Raw genomic sequence first — 11,525 nt, 5'->3', positions numbered from 1 at the left:
ATTGCCTGTTTTGTTTCCTGTATTATTTTGTAGTAATGTTCTCTCTTGTCTTTTCAGTTCCTCCTGCTGATGTACCTTGTTGGTAGATCACCACTGTAGAAATTAAACGTATCCACTCGGCTAGCTACTGTCATTTATTGAAGTTTTTGATTATTTATTTTTTTGATTATCTGTTTTATTTTAGCTTATTTTCTATTTTCTATTTCCTTAACTCTTTAATAACTAATAATTGTTATTGTATTCAAATGTCCTTTGTTTGTGTCAATGTTTCTTTTGCACTTTTTTCTTAATGCCCTTAATGTTTTGTGTAAAGCACTTTGAATTGCCTTGTTGTTCGAATGCGCAAAACTTGCCTTGAATTGCCTTACCTTGTATAACAATGATAATGATTTGACGATAATATGTTATTCTCAGCACTTTGAATGAGTGTATTATATACAGTAAAATAACATGTAAATAAGGCACAAATTGCTACCCTTTTTCTTTTCTTTTTTTATACAGGATGCAGCAATTCATTTTCCAATACAGGACAATCCCTTAAACTCAGATGGCAACACAGAGATTAACAAACCAGATAATAAATAATGTAAAAAAAAATGTGGCTTTTTCCCAAATCTCTCACTCTGCTGTGTGTTTAGTTGTATCTGTTTAAATCAACTGTGACATTCCAAGATCCTAGGCAATTTCATATGAATTTGTAAAATTACAGCAACAATTCTTGTAAATGTTGTTAGGGATTATAACAATTTCAAATCTTTACAAATGAAACAGCGTAACAGTTGTGATTCAGTTCGGCTTTACTCACTGTCAGGAGGTAGTATCTCATCGCTTTTACGCCGTTTCAGAGGTATCTCACCCTGATTTTCTGTAACAAAATAGAAAATATAATGATATGCTGTCTTTTCTTATGGTAGATATATTTTCCAATGACTAATACTTTGACGGATGCACTGCCATAGTTTATGGTTAGGTATTTCCCTGAATATCTTAGTGTATTTTGACTCCTAACACTGAAATGCACTACTGCCCAAAATGACATTCTTAGCACTTAGCAGCGTACTGATTTCAGGTCTAGGACTAAACCAGAATGTGTAGCCTATAATAGTATAAGCCTACTATTTTCATGTCCATTTCATACTTTGTCATGAAGGTTCAGGAGCTTTATGCCTGCAGTGTCAAAGCAATATGCATCCACTGGATGATTATTATTTGGTTACAAGAAATGTTAACATTTCACAACCTCTGCTATTACCATGTGCAGAATGTGTATTTTTATGTTCTGACTATTTGATCCAGATAAAAACAGCTGATATAGCTTAAACTGGGTATGTGTATTTTTGGAACAATGGTCCTTCGGAGCAATGGGTTTAGCTTTTCAAGATAACGGGCCATTGGGCTTATGGGCTTTGGTACAATGGGACGTTCTTTGAACTATTAGGGTTTGCAACTGGCATGGCACCCTGTCCAACATTGATTAGTTCTGCACAGTGTTAAACTCAAACTGTGACACTGCAAGATCCAGGTCATTTAATGTCTATACAGTTGTGATTCAGTTCAGCTTTACTTACTGTCAGGAGTTAGCAACAGTGACTCATCGCGTCTGCTCCGTTTCCGAAGCATCTTACCCTTGCCCTCTGTAATGATATTGCATATAGAATACATGCATAAAAAATACAATTGTATCAATATAGGTTGTCATTTTTTGTTAATCTGTATGGTAGATGCCCTTTCCAATGACAAATACCTACCTACAGCTGTCATATAATATGGATAAAGTACAAACACTTGGTGGAGACAAATTTGAATGATATGAATGTATTCATTATGTAAACATTATGTTGTGTTTTTTCTTAGATCAATACATAATTATGTCTAATTTATTGATGAAGTACTAGAAAAAATATTTGTACTTGTTTTCGGTTTATGTACTGTATGTGAATGTACTTTTTTATGTATTAAATTTGATAAATGAGTAATCAGGTTATGTTCCTGCTCTTGCTGTCAGCAGCGATGGAAAAAGTACTCACATTTTCTACTTAAGTAAAAGTATCAATACTGTAAAAGGCCCGTGTTCAAAATGTTACTGAGTAAAAGTACAAAAGTATTGGCATCAAAATATACTTAAAGGGTTAGTTCACATTTTTTTAGTATTTTCTGTAGGAAATACTTACCATTAATGTAGTGGTTGCAAAGGTATTATTGATTGCCCGAGTCCCGTGGTCAGAGTTATGGTCCGGTTCTGATAAATATGAAGTAGTTCCGGTAGATTAGTAGATTTGGTGGGGGCCGCTCATTAAAAATAAATTAATTTAAAAAACTAGCGTCATTTGTATTGTTGACCTATTTCTACCATAGAGCAGGTTTCGTTCAATTTTGACCCCTCTGTCACATGGTACTAATGTTTGTGTCCAGAATCACTGTGCCGCGGCAGCCTACTCACGCACAAAATATACGACACAAAAAATAGTACCGTGTGACAGAGGGGTTGAAATTGAATGAAACCTGCTCTATATGGTAGAAATAGGTCAACAATACAAATGACGTAAAGTTTTTTAAATTAATTTATTTTTAATGAGCGGCCCCCACCAAAAATACTAATCTACCGGAACTACTTCATATTTATCAGAACCGGACCATAACTCTGACCACGGGACTGGGGCAATCAATTAATACCTTTGCAACCACTACATTAATGGTAAATATTTCCTACAGAAAATACTAAAAAAATCTGAACTAACCGTTTAAAGTACCAAAATTAAAAGTACTAAAATGTATCTGCAAAGTAACTAGTTGTAGTAACTAAAGTTTTCAAATAATTATAGTGGAGTAAAAGTACAATATTTGCCTCTGAGATGTAGAACTAAAAGTATTGAACATTGGAAATACTCCAGTAAAGTAAAAGTACCTCAAAATTGTACTTAAGTACAGTGCTTGAATAAATGTACTCAGATACTTAACTGGCTGTCAGACTATAAAATAAGTGATAAATGTTATAATTTACTTATAGCTTTATCTTTACACATTCAAGCTAAATTAAAAGTCAACCTGTTACGAGGCTTCATCTTTCAGGACAGAACCTCTCTTATTTTGTGTGTATTTTTATTTGTCACATGTAGCATGTTTTGATGATCTTAAGATAATATTAATAATATATTTGTAGAATATAATCGGTATAAATGGACCAATGAAAATAATTAGCAGGCTCAAAAGGGTTAAGACAAATTGCCCTACTCCAGGAAACTAATGTGCAATTTTCCAAAATGTACAAGCTTATTAGTTGTCTGGCACTTTACAGACAAGCTACACAAACCAACACTTGTTGTTTTGTGTATTTATTTGTTATATGTAGCATGTTTTGATGATCTTAAAATATTAATAATCATAGTAATAGTAACATACTGACATATAATAATATTCATGATAATTGTATTCCTAGTTATTGTTTGTATATATTAATAATAATACTGCTTATTGTTTATTATTGCTTCTACAAAGTTGAGGAACCAAAACTAGTAATTGTTCTCTATGCATTTGTACCTGTAGGCCTATATAACATGTAACAGTACAAATAATGAATATTGAAACAAAAATCTAATGAGATTTTTTTTCAAAAGGTTTATGATGTGGCTGAATGAAATTGTATACATTCTCTATGAGGTGCTGTATAACTGGACTCACCTGGACCAGGTGTAGTGGTTGATTCTGCCATAACCTCACTCACACAAGCTGTATCCAAACTCCTTGTGAATGCAGACACAAAGTTCAAAACTTAAAGTTAGATAAGTAGAACAAGCTTACTGTAACTTTCAACATTTGCTCCATAACACAAACTGGGGCCACTGTATTTGCTGTTTTAAACATAATAATCCTGAACAATTGCCACACATTCAAACAAAAAGTAGTTAAGAGAAATCCAAAAACATCTTCCTCACCTGAACTGAACTACTGCAGATCAATGCATAGCCGTGGGGGGGTCACAGTTCCAACCTGGTCTCTTGATTCTATACATCAAAGCAAAAACAATGCATGCTCTGTAATATGGATGTATTGTAATTAAGATTGTCAATGAGAGACAAATAGAGGAATAAATATCGTTGTTCATCTCTTGATTTTTTCTGTTATTGTTCTCCAATTCAAAATAAATTTGTTCAGTTCATTAGTTTTATTTTGTGTTATTTGTACTTACCAGTGTATTACTGCGACATTTGAAGGACACAAGAACAACCAAAGTAGAATGATGAGAGACTAGTCCAACTAGATAATCATTAACAGTTATGTTTCATTACTCATTAACTCCTGTTGTTAAGGGACCGCTGTTGTACTATCAGACAGTTGTACTAACAGACAGTTTGATATGAAGAAACATAGAAACCTGATCGAATAATGTTTTTGTAACATTTTTCTAAATAAATGCAAAAATAGACAAAAAGGAAATGTGTCTCATCTCTCTCTGTGTAAACTGCATATTCTCTTTCTGGAACATCCATCTGTTTAGTTCATAGTTTTGGTATAAAGCTAAACACGCTACTGTGGTTAGAAGCACTAAATATATCACAAAAAACTATAAGGGCACATCTTTGCCAGGCTGGGTGAATGTCCAACCTACGGTTGAAGTGTTATACTGTAGGGCAAACGCCATAACATGAAGTAGGCCTCATCATGCAGTGCTATACCTTTTGGAATAAATAGGTGGAGTGACTTCCTTGGCCTACTGGTAGTGTGCACAGATATTTGGCGCTGATTGGTCCAGCGTTAGGTCCAGACTCAAGCATAGAAAGACAGACAGACAAAAACATAATCTCCATACCCGGCCTTCGGCCTGTCAAAATGAAAAGCAATGTACAGTAAAAAAAAAAACTGTGAGAACAGTCTTTTAAATAAATTATGTTTATAACATTGTGTTGCACTGATTGATTTACAATCAAAACTGTACTTTATCCTCTTCAAAATAAGATTGTGTATTAAATATTAACCACTGTACAGTTTCATATCACAATAGGTTATTTGATGTAAGTTATTGCGCCACATGGATAAAAGCACTGGTCATGAAACATTACAGTACATTTACAATGTCTTGCTATCAGGCCTGGAATTTCGTCATTTTAGGGTCAAGGCCACTTGGTCTTTGGTGTTGTCCATTTTCTGAGGGCACAAAGGCCAAATGCCAGGGCAGGAAGCCAATCAATTAAAACAAGATTTTAGTCCATTTAAAGAATTAAATAAATGTAAGGGTTAAGTATGATTTAATATGTAGACTATCTGCAGTGGAATAAATAAACTATAGTATTTACAATCTGATCCATGCTCAGCTCTGCACCAATCAATGTTACTGGATTGGTTTAAAGATGGGGACTCAGGGGAGTTGTTAAGAATTCAGAATCTCAACAAGACACTGGTGTCTACATGACGAGAAAGAGAGACACTGGTGTCTACATGACAAGAAAGAGACACTGGTGTCTACATAATTGAAAACAAGACTTCCCTGTGAATATATGATGCATATTGATGACATCCTATTGAAGCTAGTATTGCCCAAATAGGAGGGGTGGAGCTGAGATTATATATGCACAAAATGTGAAAGATATTCAGGGATTTACTTCCTTGGACTACTGGCAGAGTACACAAGATATTTGGCACTGATGATCGGTGCATGTAATAGCTGTGGAGGTATGCGAGATTAGCTGCGGACGGACTGGCGAATGAACGGTCACACAAATATTTGGGAGACATACATAACTGCATCCTCCAATGTACTGCCCTTGAGTGCTGAGTGACTCCTCTTGTGGCATGAGCACTATAGTGAGTGGTATAGAAATGGGTTCTGTCACCGCGCCCCTCCATCTTGTTCACATGGAGAATAACCTGTGTAGTGGTGGTTACTTCCCGGTAGCGGTTCACTCCTGTTTACCTATAGATGGTGTTGATTTGATTATGGGAATGACATTGCTGAGGGAAATGTATCCTGTGCCTGGGGTGTCTGCATTTGATAACCTGCCCATCCATTGTCCAGGTGAAGGTGCTGACTAGAGCTCAAGCTGAGCTCTAGTCAGCACTAGAGCTCAGCTTGTTGCCTTATTTGGTTAAAGGGCAAGACCACTTTGGGAGAGGTTTGAAGATCCGGATCCAGATCCACGGATCCAGTCCAGGTTTTCTTCCTAATAAAAATAGCAAAATCAATAGGAAGTTGACATATCAATTTCTAGTCAATGGAGAATTTTTTTTTGATTTTCTGCCCACCTTTGTTGTTACATCATGGCAAGGTAACTACACAACCTTGCCCTTTAAAGAAATTATAACACACGGCTGATTTGAACTCTTCTCCCTTTTTCAGTAGTTGACTGGCCGATTGCTGACATCAAGCGTCCTAGAGAGAAGAGAGTGATCACAAACGTTCATAGCGAAAACAGGAGATCTACAAGCTCACAATGTGTCCCATGGTGACTATTTTCCCAATTTTCACGTTTGTGAGAGAAAAGAAAAATCTTTTAATTTTCGCCAATAATCGCATGCCCAAAATAGCTTCATCAGGTTGAAAGTGGTTAAAATATATATTTTAGGATATAGAATTTGCCTTGAATGAGAATGCACGCAGAGACCATGGCAAATAACGCAAGACGGTACATTCCATGCACCACGTGGTAACTGAGGAAGTTCAAGGTGTCAAGAAGGTCCTGAATTCCTCCTAGTACACTACCACCCAGGGCATCCTGATGTGGGCCATCACTGTATGGTATGGAAATAGCTAGGATCTGCGAGTTCTGCGGAAGGTGGTGCAGTCTGCTCAGCACACTCCTGTCCCTGCAGGATACATACAAACATACAACAGTAGGTGCTGGTGTAGGGCTAAAGAGGATTATGAAGGACAAACACCACCCCAGTAATGAACTGTTTGTGACGATGCGGACTGGCAAGCACTTGAGGTGTCTCAAGGCTTAGAGCTTTTTCCCTGCAGCTGTCAGAGCCTTAAACATAGATAAACTAAACAAAAAAAAGGACAAAAGAAAAAAAAAGGACAGAAAAATATATATTTATCTGTAAATAACCATTGTGCACTTGATGTATATCAGTATATTGTTTTAACTTGCACAAATGTACATAGATAAGTGTACTTGATGTAAGTGTATTTATTTTTTTACTTTCACAAATGTAGAAAGATAAGTGTGTACAGTACTAGATGTATATCAGTATTATGTTTTAACTTGAACAAATGTACATAAGTGTACTTGATGTTTAAGTATTTTGTTTTAACTTTAAAAAATTTACAAATATAAGTGTACTTGATGTATATCGGTATTTTGTTTTAACTTGCAGAAATGTACATAGATAAGAGTACTTGATGATACCTTGTGTGCCTTCTACCCCCCAAATTCTATATATTCCCCATTGCTGCTTGACTTGTTGTCAGCTTGTCTTGTACTTTTTAAAATCTACTTTTAACCTATTTAACCTTATTTATGTACCTATTTATCATTAGTCTAGTATTATCCTTATTTTGTTGTATTGTATCTTGTTGTATTGCATATTGTATTGCTGGTAGTACAGTCTTGCGGAACATGCCACACCAACATTCCGCTGCTTGTACCTGTATGAGTGACAAATAAACCCTTTATCCCTGGTCTTTGTCCAGGGATAATCTCAGAAACCTGTGGACCGCTCACCGCCACATCTTTTGTGCACACTTCAGCTTAGTACGTCCATGCATATTTTTTTTAATGGTTTTATTTATTTGTTTAATATTTAACTTTACGTATAATGGAAGTCAATGGGGCTCAGATCGGGCTGAATAATATCATTAGTCTTGCCCAGATAGTTCCATTCTGATTTACTGTCATCAACATGATGTCAGAGATCCACACAGAGGCCACGCATGAATTTGGCAGACATCACAATAAAGGTTATAATATATATTATACTTTGTCACAAACTTTTCCCACACTTTTTAAAAAATCAGGCCGCATATCAGGGCAGTTTTACTGCTATTCTATTCTATTCTATTTTCAGCTTTGTCCAAACACATAGACCTGATGTTGGGTTTTAACTTTTGACCGGGTCCCCCGTGGGCACTATCCTTGGCCCACTCCTTTTTCCCTCAACACCAAATCTCTTCATCGAAAACAGCTCATCTACAAGCTCACTGTGAGCTTGTAGATCGACCATTTTCAACAAATGTTCGCCTATTGTTGCTGGCTGTTCGCCTGTTATGATATGAATAGGGACGCTATGGTCCAAGTGTTGTTAAACGACATGACTGCAAGTGGGATCCTGAGAAGCATTTGGTGTGACATGTGTGACATGGTGTGACATGCCACCGAATATTAGTTTCCTGAGAATGCCAGAGTAAAACGGTTCATAGACTCGCTTGTTGTAGTTGACCAGGCCAATGAACCTCCCCCCTAGGGATGCCAGCTCAGGCTGGATGGCAGTCAGACCGGCAGGTACCTGTTTAGCGTTGGGCGTGGGCGCAGTGATAAGACCCACAAAGTACTGCTGTACACGCTCCTCAACGAGAGTGCGGATAAGGTTGTCCTTCTGGGTGAGGCTACAGATCTGGCCAGTGAGGGAGGCCTGCAGGGTCTGGGTCAGCGAGGGATACTTCCTCTCAGTCAGTGACTTATTTAGCTCACAGCAGATCTGGGTGCTGACACCCTTTAGTGCCTCCTCCAGGTTAAAGTTGGCACTGTGCAAGCCATCCAAGAGAACGCTGGTCATCCTCTTGAGGCGGTCGGCCAGAGAAGATACTCCTTGGATCGCCCCCCCGACGGCACTGTTGACAATAAGCAATACCGCATTTACTGCCTGAAGCTGCTGAAGCTCCCACTGAATCTCGCACAGACGCGTCTCATCCGTCATCAAGGTCTCCGGCAGTGGGTTGCTGCTGTTCCAGGTAAGGACGTGGAGAAAGGCGTTATCAATGACCAGGGAGGGTGTGGGCATTGCCTTCTGACCTTTCACCTTCTGGCCATCGGTCTGGTCTGCAGGGTTCAGGAGCAGCACCAGTTCCTCCAGTGATGATTTGAACCAGGTGGTCGTGTGATCCAAGGCGTTGGGCATGGTGTCCACGATGTTCTGGAACGTGGCTCTCTCATATTCCACAGCCTGCTTCTGTAGCACAGGTCTCAGGTTCTTGATGGTGAAGTTGAGCATGTCTAATTTCATCAAGTCCAGCACGCGGAAGATCTCCTTGAACAGTGTCACAACATTGTCTGTGATCTTCTGGAGTTTCTTGACCTCCTCGTCTCTGGCTGGTGCGCACAGTTTGCTCATGGTAGTGATAATGTATGAAGCCAGCCCTTGGAAATCCACGGCGTCGTTGTCAGCCTGCTGGCGAATCAGGTCAATGTCCAAAGCCTCCGTGATCTGGGTCCGCAGCCAAATGGGTCTCGACATGGACAGTAGGATCTCCCCGATCTCCTTCAGTAGATGGATGGCAAACGTATACTGCGGCGGGTCATCATTCAACTGAGACTCCAGGATATCCCAGAAGGCGCTGTGAACGATGTCTTTGGCTAGTTTACCAAAACTGTTCTGAGGTAGGTCCAGGGGCTCCAGGGCAAAGCTGGGGTTGACAATAATCTCGTGGGCCAGGGTGAGATTAGACAGGTCCTTGGCAGAAGCCACGACTTCATCCATGGTTATGTTAGGGGTGCTGGAGGAGGCCGTGCTGGGGAGGCTGTCACAGGGAGGGTTCAGGTCACTGGTGGACGGTACACTGTCCACGTATGAGTCCATATCACTGGAGATTGACGTGGAACGCTCATCATTTAGAGGCATGATTTGCTAGATCTCTGAGAAGCACCAAGGTCTCCGTCGGTCTATATCGCTACCACTCTGTATCACCTTTAATACTTCGAGCTCAGCGTCTTGTATAAGGCTGACCAGAGCTCTGATCTGACATCACACACAACACAAACTGTTACCATACACGGGCAAGACTGATGTCATCATCAATATAATGTCTGAGATCCACATGTGTGAGCCAAGAAATGAAAAAACTCCCATTCAAGTATTTTTGTTTCAGAAACCGTAAGGACTAGAGTTACAAGACTTTGAGGGAAGGTTCATAGTTTATTGCCAAATTATTACAAAAAAATATTACACCAGTCGGCCACATGGTGGCACTATAACAGCCCACTTTACCTTTTGGCTTATAACTTTTGAACCGTAGGTCGTAGAATCAAAAAATCTTTACCCCTGGATTCCTTGGGTCATGACGCAACTCCCCATATATTGAATTTTCTTCAAAACACACTTTTAGCTCCTCCTCCCACATATTTTATCCAAATTTCACAAAAATCACTCTGGAGACATGCGATAAACATATGCGAACGGCGTTTTGATAGAACGAAACGTCTGGTCAATCCCAAATTTTAATCACATGTCAAAGGTGGTTCACTCAACGAATCCCCAAAAGTATTTCTACTTTGATCCATAGGGGGCGCCACAAATGCGCAAAACGTAGCCGTTTGATGCAAAAACATGATTTTTGGGGGGATCAATCCTCTCAAAATGAAACACAAGTGATCTCAGGAGTGACGTGACTATACAATTGTGCCGTTACATTTGTGGGAGGGGCCTGTTTCTTTAGTGGGAGGGACCTATTTCCTCAAATCAAAGCGGCACGTGTCACGAACGCGGGATCCGATCGGCACCGAATTCGAATCGCACGTCGCGCGGCCTCCGACGGTATTCCTCCAGGCGTATTCCTCAAGTCCTGGCGGCCGCGACCCGCGACCGGCGTCGGCGCAACCACACTTTGCAATTTCCCAGAATTGCGACGGGTCTAGTTTCCTTGTTGTGGCTATGTACGACAGTACACACCAAAGGTATGGCAAGCAGCGAGTAGCCACATGGAAATAAAGTGTGTTTTGTGATCTTGAAACATTGAGCCTGTCACACACTCAAATTGTTGATTTTATTTGACCAGACCTTTTAGTTCACATCTTATATTCATTATATTCTGAAGTAACTTGAAAATGGTGCAATTTATCGAATTAAAACCTAAAGATCTATGGGCTGGGCTGAGAGCCCACGTTGGCTGAGCAATGTTCCAAGAGCCCAACAACGCCCTTGTAGACCTACTATAAGATTTTGTATTTGTGCTAAGACAATAAATACAGTTGAAACAAAGGAAGATCTGATGATCATCATTGCATCTTTAACTAAGAGCCGGTCAATGGCCATTTTATTTTGGAGCATTATAGCCTACATTGAGCGGTCAGGGAGATACTGTGATGATTCTACATGAAATTTGGTTCAGCCTGCTTGCCTTGAAGTCCTTCCACCTCCTACCAAACCTTAAAAAGCATGCTTCTAACCAGAACCATGGGAGAGAACTGCTTGTACTGTTTGTATTTTTGTGATGTGATGACTATTAAGACCAATAACCTAATAAGACATGTGCAATATGGGATTATATTTGAATAGTTATTGAATAGTATTTGATATAATTTTTTCTAATACAATTTTAAGCTTCATTTGTGGCAATTCATTTCCCCCTGTTATAGCGAGAACAACATAATTATGAA

The 11,525-nt window shown here is 39.1% G+C and overlaps 1 protein-coding gene across 1 annotated transcript; it reads right to left on the bottom strand.

The window, feature by feature from the left end:
* Positions 1-8,235: 8,235 nt before the first annotated feature.
* On the bottom strand, positions 8,236-9,771 carry LOC308088897 (T-complex protein 11-like protein 2; the record flags this gene model as incomplete). Its single annotated transcript, XM_080433480.1, has 1 exon — positions 8,236-9,771. One exon carries the CDS (start codon positions 9,769-9,771, stop codon positions 8,236-8,238), a length of 1,536 nt encoding a protein of 511 aa, XP_080289606.1.
* Between the last annotated feature and the right edge of the window lie 1,754 nt (positions 9,772-11,525).

The sequence above is a fragment of the Gymnoscopelus braueri genome (assembly GCF_963280865.1).
Source record: "Gymnoscopelus braueri genome assembly, chromosome: 7".
Taxonomy (NCBI): domain Eukaryota; kingdom Metazoa; phylum Chordata; class Actinopteri; order Myctophiformes; family Myctophidae; genus Gymnoscopelus; species Gymnoscopelus braueri.
Note: the sequence above shows the minus strand (reverse complement) of the source record. Positions and strands in the feature narration are given on the sequence as shown.